The sequence below is a fragment of the Betta splendens genome, chromosome 4 (assembly GCF_900634795.4).
Source record: "Betta splendens chromosome 4, fBetSpl5.4, whole genome shotgun sequence".
NCBI classification, from domain to species: domain Eukaryota; kingdom Metazoa; phylum Chordata; class Actinopteri; order Anabantiformes; family Osphronemidae; genus Betta; species Betta splendens.
The window spans coordinates 14,993,264-15,014,989 of record NC_040884.2 but is presented as its reverse complement, the minus strand read 5'-3'; the positions used below and the strand labels follow the sequence as shown (position 1 = coordinate 15,014,989).

General features: G+C 46.5%; 1 protein-coding gene across 9 annotated transcripts in view; it reads right to left on the bottom strand.

The window, feature by feature from the left end:
* The window catches only part of ctnnd2a (catenin (cadherin-associated protein), delta 2a), a 163,143-nt gene that overhangs the window by 82,964 nt on the left and 58,453 nt on the right, over positions 1–21,726 (bottom strand). For all 9 annotated transcript variants that reach the window (XM_055508339.1, XM_055508337.1, XM_055508342.1 and 6 more), the window contains exons 3-5: positions 19,922–20,034; positions 3,374–3,408; positions 2,781–2,885 (exon numbers count right to left, since the gene is read on the bottom strand). In XM_055508339.1, the coding sequence (XP_055364314.1) occupies positions 2,781–2,885; positions 3,374–3,408; positions 19,922–20,034 (253 nt within the window). The remainder of the gene's footprint in view (positions 1–2,780; positions 2,886–3,373; positions 3,409–19,921; positions 20,035–21,726) is intronic.

Genomic DNA, 21,726 nt, shown 5'->3' with positions numbered 1-21,726 from the left:
GTGTGTGTGCGTGTGTGTGTTCATTTGTGTGTGAGAGAGAGAAAGCGAGAGAGTAAAGAGAGAGATTAAGAGTGAGAAAGAGAGGAGGCGTGAAGGGGAGAGATTGAGAGGTGAAGAGTGAAATGGGGAAGAGAGAGGGAGCAGCAATTTAGAGCAGATAGTGCAGCAGTGCAGCACTCTGTGAGTTAGAGCTGGCATACATAATTTATTAGCAGAGGGAAAGAGAAACAGAAGAACACAGAGGATGGGAGGAGGAGGAGGAGCAGCGAGATGGAGAGGACGGCTGAAAGGAAGAAAGTTATAATGGATGGAAGCCACCGACTTGAAACACCACCTCCCCAAACACTTGAATGGTACCTTACACCGCCGGCTTGACCAAAACTCCACTTGACCCCCTCGTGAAAGTTCTCACTTGGAGCAAAGGATTCAACTTCGCCACCAAAGTGCTAATTTAGGCGACGAACGTGTGGTTTGACGACGGGCGAAGGCTGCAGCAGCAGCCGCGAACACCGGGAGCGGCTGCACTGACTCCACCTGACGCCGCCGCGCTCACATCAAATGATCCCTCTCATCCCCACGCTGGGCACATACAGTGTTTATTGATCGGTATTAAAGAACATCATAAAGATGCTTCCAAGAGCGGCCGTGCTGTGAACGGCGCGTGGAGCGGAGAGCTGAGCTGAGGGGACCTGCTACAAAGCAGTTATATAAGTTCTCCCCGTGTGTTTAGAAGGCGCCGCTCCGGCTTCACAGCAAAACAGTTTGGTCTGTGATCTGTTCACTCATCGCCATATGCATATTTCATCCGGCTGCTATTTTTACTCCTCCCTTCATACAGAAAGTACACAGCCAGTACGTAAAGTGGGGGGAAGAAGCACTAGTTGCCCGGTTTTCTGCGGAAACTGGAAAGTGATCTGCTCTTTACTTCCAGTCACAGAAGTCAACAGGCAGTTGTGTGACGAACGGTCGAAAAAGATGATGTCAAAATGATGTCAAATCACATCGTATTCTTATATTTTATGCTACACTTGAAACCTATTATCTACTCATTATTCTCTCCCCATATACAGTCTCTCTCTCTCTCTCTCTCTCTCCAGCATGGGTCTGTCGCCTCCTACTTGCCTTTCACAAAAGGCTTGTCTTTTCTCGTCTTGATTCCCATGTTTGTTTTAAATGAAATATTAAATAGTAATTTGTGCTCGTCTGAGCTCCCGCTCTCGTCACTCGACCTCGCTGCTTGTCCCATGCACGTGTTCGCTCCGACGCTCATACGCATGATGTAAACCACGTCGCGGTGGACAGTTGCTGTAGATCGAAGCAAATTACCGCGAGTGTGTGTGTGTATGAACATGAAGCCGTCCTACTGGATGTGTAATTGGACTCGTGTGTACATGTGAAATAAAGAATAAAAAAAAACACTGCTCGTGGGGCTTTAAGCTCTTTCATGTCTCTGTCTGAAGTCTCACATGCAAAAACATGAATCTTTCAGTGGCTCAGTCAAACTGTCAACACCACAGTTTTACGCAGTGTCAAAAACCAAGAACACTGCACAAACTTCCAGCACTTAGCTCGTCCCACCGTCGCCAAGACAACGGCTACCTCTCGCTATGAATGCAAATCCCTCCAGACCTTTGATTGGCGGGATCCCAATACATCCCAAAGCAGGTCCGATAAGGACGGCATTTTAAAATAAGCCCAAAGCCTCCCTGTTCTGTGCAGGCCCTCGCCACACACAGCAACATGTCACATGTCAGCGAGTATTTGCCACTTCACTGTAGCTGTTTACAGTGTTCGTTCTGGGGGAAACACACACTAATGCACACAAACACTGACAGATGCTGTGGATTTATTTGCGCCCACACATCGTTATGCAAAGTGGGAGTAACAGCTCCTTATAGAGAACCACGTCATATGATGCACATCCACACGTGGAACTAGTGAAGCCAACCTCACTCAGCAATTAGTGGGTTAATATGCCGGCACACTACCCAGCTGAGCCCTGTATGTCCATTCAGTAATATTACTCGGCCCACTCGGGTATCTGGAGCGCCGCACAGTAAAGTTTACTACACAGCGTTTACATAACCTGCGTGAATTGCTCACATAGAAAATAACTGAGCAGCAAATATGGAGCGAGTTCTTAAAATGCCATCCATTACAGCCATATCAACCATCAAAAAGGTCACTAGACAATAAGTGAAATGGAAACGCAGTGTTTCAAAACCAATGACCTGCAAAGGAAATGCCAAGCGCATTCAGTGCGTCGTCATACCACCGGACCCCTTTTCAGTCACTGTTTGAATTCATTTATCAGAAACCAGGACCCGCGGGACAGAAACGCTGCCGGGGACCAGAGAGCTTCGATAAATCTAGTACTGTGTATTTGCAACATGTCTAGTTATGAATTACGTAGCATAAACTGCACCTATGTCTAAACTGCAAAACTACACTCCCTTGACTGGACTTACTTACTGTTAGAAATTAAATCTAAGCGAGATCTTGATATGAACACAGGGAACGGCTGCACTTAAGCAAGATCTCTAATTTCCCCTGTGACTAATACAGGCACATTTTCTCGGTACACACCATAATCACTGGGTATTTAAATCAGTCACCAGTGTTATTATTAAAACTGATTAGATATTTCCCCATTGCAGCCATTCACACGTTCACACGTGACAATTAGAAATGAGCTTCATAGTTCTTCGGAAGCAGCGGCAGGTTTGTTTACGCTGACTCACGCACTTCGCTACAGGTTCGGGTCACGCACACTCACTTACGTTCTCCACTGTCAAGTATTCCTGATTCCTGAAGGGAGCGAATGCAGGAGTCCACTAACTCCAAACCTGTGGTCAACTCGTCTTCAATGTCTTTCTGTCCATCAGCTGTGAAGGAGAAAGAGAATAAGGGTCGTGAAATAGATTTACAGTGGCAGGTAAAGAGAAGTGAATGCCTGCAGTGGTTTAACATGCAGATTAGGACTCAACGCCAAAATCAAGCAATACGACTGAGTGATGAGGCTTGTGTCTCCGCATGTGTGTGTACCTGCAATCATCTATTAAACCACCATGCATCTGTGTTTGTGTTTGTGCCTGTAGATTACAGGACCACAGGTATAAATGTTCCCTGACATACTACAGCACCTTCCCAGTATGTGGATCAGGCGCCACGCGGAGCGGGCGTTGTTTGTGTCGGGGCAATAATTCAAACCTGCCAATCAAGACGCTCCGCAAATACGCTTGGAGCACGAACGTGGCATCTGCCAGAGGTTTTTGCATTCGGACCAGAACCCCATGAGGTTTGTCAGGGTAAAAAACAAATGGGGCTCGAGGAGTCGGTTCATGCAATTGAACGATCGTGCCGTAAATATTACCTTGAGCGTTCCAGCGAAACTGCTCATCGGACGAGCTGCAAAGAAGGAGAGTCTGGTTAATAATGTGAATAAAATAAACAACAGAGTCACATGTCTGACAATTTCCAAAACTAGATAGTTGAAAAAGCTTGGCCACTTCAGAGAAGACCAGGTATTGTTGTAGGTTATAGATCACGCTGCTAAGCTCCACACACCTCCATGTGTGCACACATGGACGAACAGGCAAACCTCGCCATCCGATCGATCGCTGCCCATTGATCGCGCTGACGGGGGGGCTGTGCCACGAGACAAAGCATGAGAAAGAGACAAAGCCGAGCGGAAGGAGCAGGCAGAGGGGCCGAGTTACGGACGCCTATTGAGCCGCCCGCCGTGTAATCAATGCACACACAGAAAGACGAGCTGATACATATACACTGCTTCATCTAAACCATTAGGCCGTCTGGCGTTAAGTGAGTGTGTGTGTGTGTGTGTGCATTTATTAGGGCGTATGAGAATAAGCACATCTGTTTAAGTGTGTCTGTTTGTGTGGCTGGCTCAGATGATCAGTCCTACTTTTAAACCCTGTTTGTGGAGTATCGGTGCCCTGTTAGGTGGCTAAACATGTCTGTTGTGTTCAGCTTCTTTGTCTTGTTGCTCTGCCAAGATGTTTGCTCAGTAGCTAAATACCTGCACCGATCAATAACCTGTAGCCTAAAGTCTCTTGTTGTGAACGTCTTGGTATTTTTGACTTGGTCTGCATGATTTCTGCTCCTCTCGCCTGCAGCGTGCAACTCTGCCTGCTTTTTTTTTTTTCTTCTTGATCTCATTTTTTTAAATTAATTAATTATTATATAACCCTGATGCACCAGTCTAGCATCAGAGAGGGGCTAACCAGTCCGACCAGGTACAATTGACCCAAGCACAAATGCAATTATCCATTATGCATGAATCCACATGAATTATAATAAAACATGTTAAATGCTAGTTTTTTATATTCTCTATAAATTCATCTTGCAACTGCTCACCCACTTACTATAAACTTCACTTGCTAAGCACGCGGCACGTTTCGTTTTGACTTCAGCTAAATTTAATTGTATTTGATTATGCTTTTGTGTGTGAAACAAATGTACTTTGCGAAAATAACTAATTGTAAAAAGGTGAGATAAGAAATAAAGGAAGCAGGGGCCAGTCTCTCCCTGCTGTAAGTTGATGAAGGAATCACATTTTGGAAACTAATTACTAGTAGTACACATTTTCACCACCTGCTTAATATTGCCTTGTTTTCATTCTGGTCTTCTACCTGGAGGTCTTCTGTGTTATCTGGCACCTAAAAGGGCAGCAGCAGATCCCAGAGGTCCTGTAGGTTATGAAGTGGGGCCTTCTTGAATTGGACTTGTTTGTCCAGCACATCCCACAGACGCTTGACTGAGTCGAGCTAACCCGTCAACCTACCATTTCTATGAAAAGGTGGGCGGCTGGATGTGAGGTTTCCCATCAGTGTCACACACTTCCTCCATCAGGCCACATTATGTCTGATAGATGTAAATCATTTACATATATATTTACATTGCACTGCGAATCTATTTTACGCATGTGTCGATAACTTTGCAGCATATCAGGCTTCATGAAAATTGTGTCAGTGTGTCAAAGTGTGGTTGGTCATAGAAAATAAGACACGCGCGTAAGCAGGAGATGAAAAAAAAAACATTATGAGGCACTCGGAGAGATTAATAAGCACATTATTCCACACACTTGCCTTCACTGCATCGAGCGAGATGCATTTTTTACAGCGAGCGTGTGTTGAAGATCAGTTTAAACTCTACTCCACTCTCATCCGACACGCGGCTTGAGCCAACAGACAGCGTCCTCCACCGTCGCCTGGGCCGAGCCCGACAGGAGGGGTGCGCGACGAACGCATTCAAACGGACACACAAGCAAAACAAGGCCATGTTTTAATAGAGCGGGAGCCGTGTGTCGCGCAGTCAACCCGCAGCAGGTAAACGTGTTAATCACGTATGGATGGTGAAGGCGCGAGGCCATCTAGTCAGGAACCCCGGCGGCTATATCCTTCATGAGTCATTAGTCCTCAGCTTGTAAAGCATTGCTCTGAAATAGTTCCACGCTGCCACACAAGGGTCTGCTCAAATCCCCAAGCTGCCTCCCATCACAGATAGCAGCACTTACTGTAAGAACACTCGCCGATGCCGATAAGGTTGTCGGAGTGGATGTGGGGACGCGCACGCACATTCTGCAAGGTAAACCGTTCGGCTGGAAACCCTGCACAAAGTATGCTTCACATTGAAAAACTAAACTCCCCTGTATAAATCCTTTACATGTACCCGTTTGAGTTAGAGAGAAATAAATGACAGGTTGACATGGTGTTCTGGGCTATTTCATTATTGCCAGCACTAAAATAGGAGCCTAATAGACCATAATGCCCTGTTGGTGTTTACTAATGCCTCAGCACTCTAGCACACAGGCACACGGGCCTGGCAGGAGGTTAAAACTGCCCAAATGAGGCAGAGCCTGTTCGCTATCACAGCTTTCACTTTTAAGCTTTGGAGTGAGCCCAGGGATTCGAAGAGGAGGGGACAGAAAGCAGCACAGACACCGACCTCAATACTACCTGTGCATAGAAAATGAAATGATATATAAAGATAAAATAATATAATGATAGGGTTATAGCAGTAAAGATGGATATTCATCCATAATCGTCAAAGGGCAGAGGTCAAGGTCAGCAGCAGCAGTTATCGAAGGCTCACCCTCACACCAGCATTTGTAACGTCAGTTGTCAACACGTTTGCTGTTCATCAGGGTGAAATAAAAGCAGCAGTAAAGCCTTCAAGCCAAACAAGGGAGAAGCTGGTCAATATAAAGCAGCCCAGTCGACCTAATGGGACTATTCATTATGCTATAAACCAGTAATTAGTAGAAGGGAGTTCGATGATTGCATCTCCTCCTAAACACATAATGTATATACCCAGCTGTGGAAACATTTCCTTTAGTGAGAAACTCCTCTTTGGTACAGAACAGAACAGAACTAATACATGTCTTTACTTTCACAAAATGCAGGTATAAACATGAAACCAAAGGGTCGAGTTAATCATTTTCTGGCGATTAAATAATTAACTGAACTTGAGGAAAAAAACATGAATTTAATCGTGTTCATTAGCATTTTAGACATAATCAATTCTGCAAATAGACTGTGCTTTGACTTTAAAATGGCTACCTTCAAAGCACTTCGATGCAGAGTCGAATAATTATTTAACATGTCAGCATTTCAGTTTTAAAGATATGAGAAGACTGACTTTAAAAATCACTAATGATATGCACTGGGAAGTAAGAATACATGTCTATAGTTATCATTATCTCCTCTGAAGTCAAAGTTCTGACCCGGTCGGTTCTGTCTGAATTGCAGGTCAGCACAGAGCCACGCGGGCTGAGAAGGAGCAGATTCTATCAAGGGAGGATGCTGGAGCTCGCTTTGAGGCATGGCTCTGGTTTGAGATCCACTCAATCTTTTTGCAGATCTATCTGTTATATGGGCGCTTGTCTACCCACTGGTGGTTGCCATGACAACGGCGTTGCGCTTTATCATCATCAGCATGACAGTGTCACGGTAATTTGTCAGTCAAGACAGAGTGGGCTTTTATGCTCAGCACAGGGTGTGTGCGTGTGTGTGCGTGTGTGTGCGTGTGTGTGCGTGCGTGCGTGTGTGTGTGTGTGTGTGCGCGCGCATCTTTGTGTTTAGAATGGGCAAAATCAACCAGGAGCATGTCACAACATTGAGCCTGGAAAGCAAAGCGTGTTTTTGTGAAGCGGATGCACGCGTGCCGCGTCTACGTTCGCTGATACGTACGCGGCCCAGCTTCCGCATGTTCTATTCAGAACGCGGGCGCATTGTGCTCACAACAAGGATGAGGACAAACTTTTGTGGACGTGACAGCTGAATGACAGCTCAACAGTGCGGCGGGGAGAGAATTGTCTAGTCAAAGTGTTCACTAAAATAACTTCTAATGCCCGGGTGCTGACAGCTGCTACAAAAACCCCTCTTCCAAAAAAAACAAGAAAACAATGCGGCGTGGTGCAGAAATCAATCGAGATGTTTCAAGCCTGCAGCTTTATTCTCCGCCGTTTATCATGTCTCTTAAGCACCTCGTCCCGTCATGATGTGCAGTCCTCCACAGGTGTGTCTGTGTGATTGTGTAGACTAATATATGTCCTCGGATACTTTAGTCGGTTAGGATTCAGTCACATTCCGTGTTCTCCGAAGCTACAATATCTTTTAAAACAAAACCAGCATTTAACAAAACCATCAGCAGTATTAATTGGAAGACACGCACTGTCAGCTCCATTAAGGCCTCCTTGAGTGAATCATAATCACATGTGACAAAGTGGCCCTAATATTAGCATTTCAATACGCATTTACATATGAACAATAACAGCAGAGGCTGCGAGTACACCGGCCAATTAAAGGCCCGATGATTTATCAGAACACCGCTGGCCCCGACTCAGCGGAATTCAGACGCGAGTCAGGTCCCAGACACCCAATCAAGCGTACGGTCGCAGCCTGTGGCTTTAATACGAAACACAGGCCGTGGAGTTTTCAGCGCAGTTGTAAAAGAGATGTATTTCCACAGAGCATGGATTTCTGTGTGTCTACGTGACGTGATACTAGAGTCACAATAACTCTCCCGCTCTCATTGGCGCGAACCGAGCTCTAGAGGCTTTTTCTTAAAGCAGCTGTGATTTTTATAAAGTGGAAACACTCTACGAGCTTATGCTGAGTTTGTATTTTCTTCCTGTGTTTTCAAAAGTTTGGAGTAAATGTGCCGCCACTTCTCTTTGACACAAATCATTTCATGAAGTGATGGAATGATTCCCAGTGGACACACACACACACACACACACACACACACACACACACACTTACATTTGATGGCACACTTCGCCTTCCATTCATGTCGATGCTGATGAGGAGCATCCAAGTGCATCTGTTTATGTAATCAGACTCTGTATGATTGTCAGCACCTTACTGTCTGTTTCAGCTTCACGAAGTACAATCGTGATGCCGCGCTGCCGCATCAGGCGCCACGCGGCGCCCATAGACACGCGCACTAATGTGACTCACACGCATGCGAACTCGCACTCAAGGGCACTACTGTGATTTCATGGGTGGATAGGACATCTCAGGGCTCTGGGGGCTGAAGCAGTCGACGGTCTAAATCACTCATCCCCCAGAGGATAATCTAACCAATGATTTAGTGGGAGTCACAGAGTCACTCTCAGCAGCTTCCACTCCAGTGGTCGAATATATCTGTGTGTGTGTGTGTGTGTGTGTGTGTGTGTGTGTGTGTGTGTGTGTGTGTGTGTGTGTGTGTGTGTGTGTGTGTGTGTGTGTGTGTGTGTGTGTGTGTGTGTGTTGTAATTGGACTCAAAGAGAGAGACAGTGCGGGGTAAATAACCTGCCCCCCTTTACGTGTTCTCACACACACACATGACAACATGACTCGCCCCAACCGTGGTTAAGCACGATTCACAAACCCTCAATGGGAGGAAGAAAGCGGGAGAGCATGAGTTGAAGGCACTCTGCTAAACTTATAACGGGTCAGGATGGGAAACAGAGGAACTAAAAGCCTCTTCCTTTAGCCTTTTGCACAAGTATATACATTAACAGGAACAGAAGCTTCTGTACTTAAGGCTCGTGGACTTTACAGGTCAGCATTCATTGATTATTCACTCACTCAATATGCAATTTGCTTGGATTTTAAGATGCTGCAAGTGGACACATTGTGCTCCTTTGTTACGGAAATGCCCCGGTTCGGTTCAGTCCATTCCCTCATAGTCAGACAAGCATCTGAAGACAATGTATACTGACCCCCTGCTGGGCCTGTCACTCATCTGCCTCACATGCCTCCCAGCAGCTAATGCTCCACCAAGGGTAACGTGCCCTCTTTGAAGGGATAATGAACCACTTCTATGCTTTGTTACCCGAAACGCATGATGTGTGTTTGTGTGTGTGTGTGTGTGTGTTGTTATAAGATGATGAAGCAATTCAAACAGCCGACATGATGACATACATACAGTATGTGGGAATAAGCGTGTGCATGTGTGCGAGTGATTGATGAGAGCGATGTAATGTGACATGAAGTGGTTCCCCCGCAGCAGAGGTTTTAATTAAGTGGTAGGGGAAGAGTCTCACAATATATCACCATGCCTGGTCTGCAGTCACTTAACAGTTTCCATCTGACACAAACACACAAACAAAGGCCATCTGGATGTAGACGAGGCTGGCGAGCGCGTTCGCTAGCCCTCCGTTCGCCGAGTTGTTCATTCTTACCGTTTTACAGCCTATTGCTAACAGACACCAAATGTGTAAAAGTCAACATTTGCGAAACATCTTGAAACGACGCAACAACAACAACAACAAAAAAAAGATGTTCGCGTTCGATGCGATGACTGGGTGAAATATGAAGCTTGTGAGGGGGAAAATGTGAGTGCGGTGATTGCTTTTTAGTGATTTCCCATTAGCGTTCTTTCCGTTTCTCACGCACACACACACACACACACACACACACACACACACACACACACACACACACACACACACACACACACACACACACACACACACACACCTTCCACCGATTTTGCATTCGTTCCCTTGGAAGGAACACAAACAGATGTTTAAACTGATGCCTCTAAAATGTAACAGCAGGGGACAATATTCCCTCCATTCATCACCTCCTTTACTGTTGGACTGGACCGTTTCATTGCATATGTTTATATTGACGACGTATATTCAGTACATATCTCACTGTCATAGTGACAACACTAACCCGAATCCAAACACCGATAGATCTTGAAGGCAGTCTCCAAATACAATAAATATATACAATATGCTGTAACATGAATGGGCTACAATGATTAATCTGCATGCAGTGGGATTTTCTGGACTATACAGACACTGCTCTCAGCTTCCAGTCATCGATAGACTCCCCCCACCCAGCTCGGCGCCTGACTCAGTGGGCCGCAATGCAAACAAAAATCAATTTGGGAGCATCCAGATCAGGTGATAAAAGTCCCAATAAAAAGTGTAATCAGTGTGTAGTTGCGGCTCCTGGGAAGCCGGTGACCCAGAGGAAATAAACTCGCTACGTTTATTGTGTGATCTAAATCCTCTGCGAAATCTTAGCGGCAGTGTGATGTTTTGTTCTGCTAAGCAGCGCCGTGCGGCGGCGAATGGTCCCGGCGAAGCGCTCGCCCCGCCTTTTATCCCACCGTTTTAACATTTAAAATTTCATTTGTAATGTATTCTCTTCCTCATCGCAATGTCAGCGCGTAGTAATGACGGTGTCGGGGACTTCTGCAGAGTGGAGGCGAATGAGCCGAGCTGCGGCCCGGGCGTGACTGACAGCGGAGCAGGCCGACGCCGGCAGGTGACAGGGACGCGACCCATCGGCCGCCTCCTGCGGGCGCCGCTCTCCATTAAACCCTCCCCTCGCACGGCGCGGCGCATTGATCCCCTTAGCCTGGGGCCCCGGCGCCTCCAGAGGACGCGCTCACTCACGGCCAACCCCTCCCCCGCTCGCCCTCTCCCTCTCTCTGAGCGATCCGCCTCCAGCGCCGACGCTTTTAAGGACGCCGGCGGAAGCAGCTCATCTGGAGGCAGCCGTTTGAGTGTTAACGGCCACGTGACGACGTATTAAGATCATTTCTCCGTCTCTCAGCTTGACTCTTCATTTTTCCCTTAAACATTCTTTAATTCGCTTGATCCCTCACCTTCTCTTTTCTCTACTTCCTCTCGCTCACTCCTTCCTCCTTGCGTGGTCTTTATTACATCTCTCTCTCGCTCCATCTAATTTTCCTCTGTCTGTCTCTGCAAGTCTCTGGACATTATCATTAACAGAATTGCCGGCGGTAATGGATGCTTAAGGTATATATTCTGAGAATGTGAGCTTTTATATTAGACAGTGAAAGACTGAAATTGAATAGCTCTTGATGAAACAAATGTGAGACCATCTACTTTGTATTGCATTTGCATTTCCAGCGATTCTGAGAACAATTATAAATCCCAACGTCACCCTCGTTCAGACAAAACCTTTAGAAATAGTATTTTTATTTAATATTCATATTATTCAACCTATTTAATTGCCTCTGCATCCGCTTCTGCCATGAGGACATGGATGTTTCCAGGCTGTCCAACCTTCTGTTCTAATCTTAGATAGATCAGAAACACTTGGAGAGAATTTCATTACATCTGGCACAAATGGACTGATTCGAACATCGACATCGAGTCTGGACGGACGCGGCCGCACTGCGAAGCAACCACGAGGCACCGAGTCTCCCTCTTTAAAGCGCCTCACTTCACCACACGGCGCCTGTTCTAAATTACAGTCGGCATTTTTTTTTGTGACCAGCTTACTTTCATCCTGTTACACGGAGACCCCTTCCACCAAACACCGATCGCACTGTCGCCGCGTACTGTATAGTCCAACGCAGGCAGGCAGGCAGGCAGTCATCCAGCAGACACCGCCAATGCTGCATATTAAAAAGCAGGGTAATAGTCTGTCGGGCCTTTTCCAGCGTGTGGTCAACAACACACCTTGGCATCTCTGTATGGATGAATGCACACGCTGCTTCGCCGTCGGGTACTCCTGTTGAACCGACAGGGAAACAGACGCCGTAATCTCACACAACTGCCTCCGCTGACACGCAGACATTCTTCTTCGGAATAATTATGGAGAGGCAAAGTCAACAGAAGTGCCACAACAGTAACTTCAGAACCCAGTGCGGCACCTTGGGCGACGATAAGGCAGGAGGACATCGCTACTGGAGACACAGACGAGCGAGGCTGCACAAAATGAACAGTGGCCGTCGCGACCAGTCATTTCCACCTGTGATGCAGCATCGTTATCATTTAGAAGAAATATTACAATATAAACATTCAAGTTTGATTAAACTGATGGTTGATAAATTAGTGATACACGTTGCAACAAAAACACAATCAGTCACAAACAAAAAAATAAAATTGCATAGCTATCAGGTGTCCTAGTACTTTATCTAACCTCTGGGGAGACTTTATCTTCTATTTGTTAATAAGCTCATTCCTCCTCTATGTTTCTGTGCCTCTCTTCCCTCCATTCCTCCTTCACACCTACACTGGCTTTCTGGAATCAGTCTCTTTTTCTTTCCGTCTATGTCTCTGTTCTGTCCCTGTGTTTTCCGTCTGAGTTTCTTCCCATCACACACTCTCCCTCTGTCTGCTCCGCTCTCTGTCTGCCTCACTGGCATGGTTTTGTTGGTTCTTATCTATTCTCACCACTATCTAGTGTTGGGGGAAGATAAGCATGCATTTGCATGTTTAATGAAGCAAACACCCCCGACTCCCCTCAGCACGGGTACGCGCGCATGCACACGGCCGCCCCGCCATCGGAGCGAGGACACGCTGGCAACGTGTTCTCAAGCCCCTGCACAAAACTCCAACCATCACACGCTGCACGGCCCCAACACTTTGAAGCTGAAGTATCCTCACAAGGATGGTGTGACTATACACACACACACACACACATATGCAGGCTGCTGCTGTTGGCCCTGAAGGCCTCAGTCTCCTTGTCGCTGACACGGAGTCACCAGCTGCTCCCACAGGAATAAACATGGCCTGAATGACAGGAGAACTTCATAGCAAACAAAGACATGTGAAAAGAAAGTGTTCATATTCAGGTTTATACCGTATTAGTGCTTTACTGAGTATAACGAAGGGTGAATGTCTAATGGGCAATGTTTGGTATTTAGTGCAGACCTTCAAGATGTGAAACAATTAAATTACAGTAATCATGAATTCATCCCTTCACCCGGAGAAGGAGCGTGACCTGGTGACTGACCTCGTGGCTGGTCATCGTTACCCACCTTCCACCTCCCGCTCCACCTCACTGCCAGATCACGTGTCACGCTACCTGCCTGTAGCGGGTATGACTCTGATTGCTTAGGTTCTGCCTCCCTGTTGAGTTAGGTGTCCTCACTGATCAGCTGCCTGACTCCTTCAGCTCTATCTCTGCTGCCCTCACGCTGTTGGGGTAACATCCTTTGAGCTTAATGGTTAAGGTTAAACCTTAACTCAGTCAATGTTTTATTACACGTAGTATCAAAATCAGTCAAACCTGCATTAGCTTTAGGTGCTTTCTGCTCATAGGTGTGAATGTTTGTCTGCTCTGATATGCCAGGCCTGTGATCGAGTGGCAGGAGCTCTACTCGCGGTCGAATGGATGAGATGAATAAGCAGAAACCAGTCTAGGACCTTCATGCAGACAAAGACCCAATATTTGTTATCAATTGATTCATTTTTATTTCTTTGTGTGGCTTTCATCTCCTTCCTTTGCTACAAACGCTTGTGAAAGCGTCCAGATGTTTAATAGCACTGTATAAAGTTTGTTTTTATAGCTGCAGAATAAAGGAGTCATAGATAGAGTCATTTGTTTTTCAATAAGTCTTCTTGGCCCGAATTACCAAAACAGGCTTTATAATGACAACACGCAAGGAGAAAAGGCATCAGAAAAAGTGGCTTTATGCATCTACTCCTTAAAATGGCAAAGTGAAACTCAAGCACAATCAGTCCCATGAACCCTGCTGTGTGTGTTTCTTAACCCAAGTCTGACCTTTAATCCAAAATTAAAGCATTCATCATTCAGATGCATGGATGCAATTTTAGTTGCAGCTACCGTATCTGTAACTAAATGACAATGGGTCTGAACGACTAGCTTAAATATCCCGTATTTACATAGCAGTTGAATCAGCTGCTGACAAACTTCACTTCAAGTGAACAGGAAGTCAAAGGTAGGGTTGCTCATGTGAGAAACAAGGACAGGCGCTGAAATAAGAGTCACAGAGTCATCTAGGAGCCAAGACAGATAGATGTGGAGATGGGGGGGGGTAGACAGACAGTGGGGATGACGAAGTGTGGGAGATGTCACCACCTGCCACCGTTTCTCTCCTCTGGGAAACGCATCATCAGTCATTACGGGTGGGCAGCGTGACTCACGGCGTCGCCATCGCTCACGCGCATGCACACACACACGCACGCACGCAGGCGGCGTATTTTAAGGTGTAATGCAGCAACCTATAATTCGAGTTCCCTCTATGCAGCGTTTTGCTGAGCTTATAAAAACGCCCGCAGCTAATGGTGTGATGGATCCCTCTATTATCACCCAACACAGGGAGACGAGAGTGGGGTATAGTGAGATAAAGGAATGTAATTGGATAGTATTTTAGCCGTGGCAAAAACAGGAAGGCGGGCAGGTACAGAGGGAGAGCAGCTGTAAAATGATAACTGGATGATGAAGTCTAAAAGCTGTCTAACCGTGATGGACCTGTCCAACGAATTAAATCCGACAGGACAGAAATCGGCTCGGGGTGTGATGCGCGTCTGCAAATATATTTTTCTCTCACATGACGCAATAAGACGTGCAAGAAGTCTGTACAGTACATTCAGGCGCAAGATCAGGAGATCAATCAAGATAATAAGAGGATGAAGGAAGGAGCAGCCACTGTGGTCCTAGCGTGATGTCAAGGAGGTTTTAAAAGCAAGACAAGAAGATTAGAGAAGAAAGCGAAGGAACGGAAAACGGGGGGAAATTGGACGTGTGAACGTGTGGTGTGAACGTCTGCTCCGCTGAGCGTTGGCCTCCTGAGGAACGTCCCGGGCTCAGGGTGAGGACATGTGTCGCTATGAGTGTGTGTACAGTATGTACGCGTGGTACAAAGAGTGGAGCCGGTCCCCGCTGGTGTGGAACTAAATGTCACAGCTTGATTATTATAAATAGGCCTATACGGGCTCCAGCACTGGGCAGCAGCACACAGCTGGGCGAAACATGAGTGCGTGTGCGGTGACTCATGGCTTTTGTTCCCTCGCTCTGCCTCCTTCCTGATATCTGTCCACACACACACACACGCACGCACACACACGCACGCTGGAACCTCTTAGCACCACCAACATTGAACATGTCATGCCGAGAATGTCCACTAAAAGATGCCGTCCACTAAAATGTCTTTCACACAGGCCCGGACACTCTGGGCTTACGGTGCCTCTCTAGCCTCCCCGGAGGGTTTCAGAGTCAGAGCAGCACCGTAAGAAAAGTGTCACCGCCTCAGGACATGAACTTTAAACCTCACTCTCCCTGCCTTATTCACTCCCAGTCTTTTTACCACATGTAGACATGCATGTTCTCACACCCACACACAGCCATTCTGATAGTAGCAAAGTCACCTGACGCACCTCAACACCTCTCCAGTAAGATTTTGGTCCAAATGATGTCGGTCGTGAAGAAAACTTTGTAAAGTAATGCAGTTTTGGCTTTTTTCCCATCCTCAGTTACATACATGAGCCATCAAACGGCAGCAGGAAACATCAGTGAGGCCAGAAGCAGGAACCTTCAACCCACGAGCTTCATAAATGACAGCAGGGTACATGAATAATAAGGCTAAAGAGAATTTCAACACTAGCACATAGTTATTTTCATACACAATCACAGACTCAATCTCTCTGTAGTTGATAGAGCTCTGCTTATTAGCCAGTAAAGCGAAATAGTTTCTGTGAAACGTGTGAATGAAAACGAGGGAGATTAATGCACAAGGGTGGAGGAAGACAAACACGACAGAAAAAGGGAAGCAGTGATGGAGAGCGAGGGGGGAAAAGTTAAAAATAAATCAATGAACCTATTCTGTGGCTGCCACGAGGTAATGAAAACTATTTATTAGCCATCTCTGTCTTCCTCGTCTGGCTCCTCCCTTCTCCCCCTGTCGCTGCTCCCCCCCCCCCCCCCTCCCCTGCTCCCATCACTGATACTCCCATCTCTCTCCGTGAAAAGCTAACAATTCCATTAGGTGCAACCAAACACTCATTTAGAGGTCACACTTGCTTCGCCACACTTCCATCATCTGCATACCAAGTGAGGGGCTGCCTTGGATTCTTGTTATCCGCCGTGACCTTTCTGTTTTAAAATAATAGCCGCTTGCATGCTATCTTTAACGACAGAGATTTGCCAGGGCAGCGTTCAGGGTTTTCCCTCACTGTGAATTTGGGCTTTTTTAAAGTATCCACATTTCCTCCTCTGTCAGATCATATATTCATAAATACTCCAAAATACGAGCCACAAGGCATCGAGTTGGTACAACGTTCGCTTATAGCCAGTGGAATATGACAACAACATAATTTAATTTAGCCAGCGAATCCATAAGCTTACGTGACATCTCATATATGGCCTCGATAATCTACTGCCCCGGGTCGCGATTTGCATAGTGGCCGGCTTAAGTTCGCAGACGGTGCTTTAATGCGGGAATAATGTGTCCCGGAATGCCCAGCGCGTTAACTTCAAGGCAGACCGGAGCCGACGGGCCTTAAACGATCCGAATCTGTCCAATAATTGCTCCTACCTGGCTTTTATCTCGCTAAGCTGCAGAAATACCTGTAAAGACGCCGGTTCTGGCGCCCGCTGATCTCTGAGAAAATCAGGAAGTGCACGTTAGTTTTGTGCACAAATTATGTCAGTGCTCACGAAAACTTATCGTTAGAGTGACACAGAGAACACATTCTAGGACGTAATTTCCATTTGCAGCTTCTGTGGGCACAAATGTAACAAGAACAAACATCCCAGCTGATTGTGGCTTTTACCTGATGTGATGCTTTATTACTCACAGTTTGTTTTTCCCAATGGTATAAAAACTAGCTTCCATGAACTGTAATCATATAAACATCATACATTTAATGGAAAACCCTTAAACAAAAGCACTGAAGGCTTGAGCTGCAGAGACACTCGGGCAGTGAAGACAGCAGGAGCAAATGTTTCCCACTAGCTGCCACTTTCCACTAATGTTAGAAAAATAATAAATTAGTCTCGGCATGGTGTTTGGAGTCTTTGGAGTGTTTGTGTGCTACGGCGTGTTTCGCTCCTGTAAAGTGATGTGTCGCGTGCCAACAGTTCACAGTGTGAACAGATGTTAGTCACTAATGCCTTGGGTTCCTGCGCCGCAGTCAGGTCCCCGAGTCTGAGGAGTCGTCCGTGGAGATGCCTGAATTGCTTTATCGAAGGGGGGGGGGGTGGGACCTGGGGACAAGCGGACGCACAATCACCAGCACGCACTCAAAGCACATGACATTTAAAGGCACAGACACGGGGGACAAACTGCTGGCTACAGCATGAGGTTGCGTTTCTCCTGAGTTCACATTAATCTGGACAGCTTTCTAATAGACCAATGGAGCCACAGTGTGAATGGACGGCAGCCGGAAGACCACAGGCAGAGGGAAAAGACACTGTAATAGAAAACATACTGTAACCTTAAAAAAGTTAAAAGACATCAAACCCAGAATAAAAGATTCCCCTTCCGCCTTTCTTCTTCCTCCACCACATAGTCAGACGCTGCGCTCTAAATTTAGTCGCTGCCTGTCACCGAGACCCTGATGAAGGGGATGAAAATGAGCAGCGATGTCGGAGGCCATGGGAAAGGTGAGCGCCGTCTCTTTGAGGAGCATGACGCTCCCTCTGATCGCTCACTTTCATATCGCAGCCTCTAACATCTATACTTGTGCAAAGTCCCTGTTTAAACCTGCATCAAAAATCCTGTCAATCAAATCGGACAAAAAAAAATTGGACCAAGCACGCGAGGCCTTGGGACTGGAGCTGGCGCGGGGACGGGGCGAGGGCTCGCTGGCGGACAGCGAGCTGTCGGCAGACAAAGGCCCGCTCGAGTCAGCGCTCTACATCTGATGTGATAATCATGCGGTGGCGCAACCGCGAGGCAGCAGATGACGGGCGGTGGACGCGAGCTGGCACCGGCACATGTTCACAGGCATGAAGCAAAAATGACGACTTTCACCCACCAACCAACAACAGCAGCTGCTGGCGATAATATGTCCAGCTTTTTGAATAGGGAACTGAACAATTATTAGATTTTCAGAATATAATTAGACAGATAGATTAAATAGTTAGAATTTTGAGAGTCAAAAACAAATTTAACAATATTAATAATTATTATAATATGTTGTTATCTTCTTAATTGTAGGAACTTTCTGACCCTGGAATTTCCTACGCTGCATATTTTAATAGAACGAGTGAGCAAAACAGACATTTTGACATTTTTCAGGCTATTGTTGTTAAATTGCACCAGTCATCACTGAGGACCAATTAATAACGTCACGCCGTGCAGTTTAACGATCACATATCCCGTTTTTGTCTACACCTGTGAACACAGCATTAGTTGTGTCCACTCACGAAGCCGCTGGAACATCAGCTCCATCGGCAGCAGTGTTTTTCTCCAACCGTGACGATAACATATCAACTTCACTGTCATTACAGAAGCATTAAAAGTAATGTTATTAATACTATAAAGACTTGAACGATAAAAATGTCAAATAAAACTGTAGCTGCTTAATTTACCTCTGGATTATTATATTCTGTGGTACTCACTCATCCATTCGTTGTAAACAGAGTGGACAGATACAGTGACATAAACAAGGAGAGAAGTCAAAACAAAAAAAAAGCCCCATCTCCGGAGCGGCGGGGGGAACGGAGGTTTGTGTACTTATGTCACACGCTGCCTGAGGCTGCGAGAGGGGAGCTGAATTCTTATGAACCTGATCCAGCAAACAGGCACACATGGTTCAAGCCACGCGCACTCACGGCTTCTACCAAGTGCAAGTAATTCATGCAAACTTTCCTTGGACACTTTTCTTGTTGACACACAAAGGCTCCGTCACAGTAAACGAGAAGAAGCACCGTTAAATAGGTGATGAAGTCAAGTTCTGAGCTGCTGGCATCACGTTAATAATTAGCATTCTGGTCACGCGCTGTTCATGTCCCCTCCTCCGTCTTTACTCCGTCTTTATGTTAAGAGCTCTCGTTCTCTCATCGGGAAACTATTTTGGCAGCGGAAAGGTCAGACTTATAATTGAGGATCGTAATGAAGTTTCTGAAGGGTTCCAGGGGTTGTGGCTCATATGGTAATGATTGCTGTAACATGACCATGAAACAGGGCAAAAACACGGCCTGACCCAAGTTTTGTTGCGAAGCGACGTCTACACGAGGAATTTATTGTGTAGTTAATATGCTGGAAAGCGCACAAAGGTGTGCTTGACTGCACAAGACATCAAGACTAATTGTAGACTACACTGGTGCAGATTTTATTCCAGGGGAGAACGATAATTGGATGCGATGTCTTCTATTGGTTGCAGGCCTCCTGTAAACTATACCCTGTGATGCGATTGCTCTGAAAGAGAGACAGCGAAGACGACGCCGGTGCTGGAATGAGGCTTGTGAGACGTCTGTCTGTACGTTTTGTGCCACCGTACACGTAGGGGGAGGAGTGTGTGTTTGTGTGCGTGTCCCAGTGCGTCCAGCCCCACACTGCGGCGAGCGTGCCTCTTTTTCCAGTTAAACCAGTTACCAGTCGAGGTGTAAAACCGCACACAGGCAAACAGTAGCTGGGCGCGGCGCGAGTTACCTGACACCCCCCCACCACCACATACACACCCCACCCCCACACACACCCAGAGCCTAAAACCCAGGGTGCGGGTGATACCTGATGCTGCTCATGCTGCCCGCCTCGGATCCCAGCTTGCATCTCTCCAGCTGCGTGGCGACGATCTGGCGCTCGGCCTCCAGCTCTCGGGTCAGGCGTTCGAACTGCAGCTCCTGGGGGGACACGGAGGGAGAGACGGTGTTGGGTGCAAAGTTTTCAACACACCTTCCGTCATCATGACCCGTCGCCCCCCACTCGATTGGTCACTGGGTGAGAGCGAGGACGGATTATCATAGTAAAAGCATGAATCTATTTTTTTTTTTAATTTACGATTGTAACCTTTTAAAGCCCCCTGACAGAACTGGAACAGCATCTCGATATGAATAGTACGCTCTGGGACTTCTGCCTACTTGTCGTGGGTGAAGTGAAGCACTGTCAGCCGCAGGTCACGGAAACAGCTTAGGGTTTGGAAGACAGCTAAGCGACATCTGAAATGAAGTGTCATCATTAACATGAATGTGATTGACAGGTGAGAGAAGGTGCGAGGCAGATAGACTGAAAGTGTTCTAAATGTGTGAGCTAAACAAAAAAAGAAGCTTCTAATCTTATCCTCTATGCTGCGCGGGAGGGTTTTCACTGGAGTAGTGATGCACTCCAGCTAAATCTGGGTTACGCCGTGTGTATCTGTCTAGAGATGATATTCCTTCATGAGGCATCACTCCCCGATTTCACGCACACACACACACACACACACACACACACACACACACACACACACACACACACACACACACACACACACACACACACACACACACACACACACACACCACCTGATGGATGGTGTCATGCTTTTTTTTCGAGGACACCAGTAATAAAACAGGGAAAAAACGGAAATAACCAGATCCAACCTCCACCATAACTTTACTTCATGCTAATTTAGCTGCTTTAAAAACATCAGAAATACACAAAAGACGTAAATATTAATATGAGGATTTTAAATTTGACAATAGGTACAAATTACCCTTCGCTACAAATGCACACTAAGTACAAAATCCTGTCTAAGGTTATACAACCGGTAAGACGTACACGGCTTTATTATTCTGATGCGCACCTCAGCTGACAGTCATTTTACCATATTCTGTGTCTGCAGATGCTGAACGATGTAAGTGGCTCTATGATAGTTTGACTTCACCTGGAGCTACACAACCAGACCAGATACGTACGTGTGCATGTTACAGTACCATAAGGAACAGCACAATGAACACTGCCTTGTAGTGTGTGTGTGTGTGTGTGTGTGTGTGTGTGTGTGTGCGTGCGTGCATATGCTGGTTTGATTGGTTTTCTCAAAGCCATTTGAAGCTCTGAATGGGTTGATCCCCAGCCGCTATCTCAAGTCTCCAAGCCCAATCCCCTCTCCTCCCCAGCACAACAGAGCACAATGGAAATCACCCCCCCACACGCACACACTCACCCCCTGTCTCTCCCGCACCCCTTTTTCATGCACACTTACAACAACCACTCACTGATAAATTTGCACAGTCTTTTATTCCCACACTCTCTCTCTCTCTCTTCGTTCCACTCACACATATTTACATCCCTGCTTCCCAAAGTCCCGTTTCATCTTCCACACACACACCACATACATATGTAGCACTCAAAGCAGTTCTTTATTGAACCCACAATAGGAAACTAGAGCTAACGAGCTAACGTTTGTAGCACAAGGCGACAAACCAGCCACACTCCAACTTCCTTCCAGTCCCCCCCCCCCCTCCTCCCCCCTCGCCTGCTCCACGCCGAGCCCCTTCCAGGTTTCCATTTGTCTCACTGTGACAAGATAAATCTCATGAACATAAACAACAAAG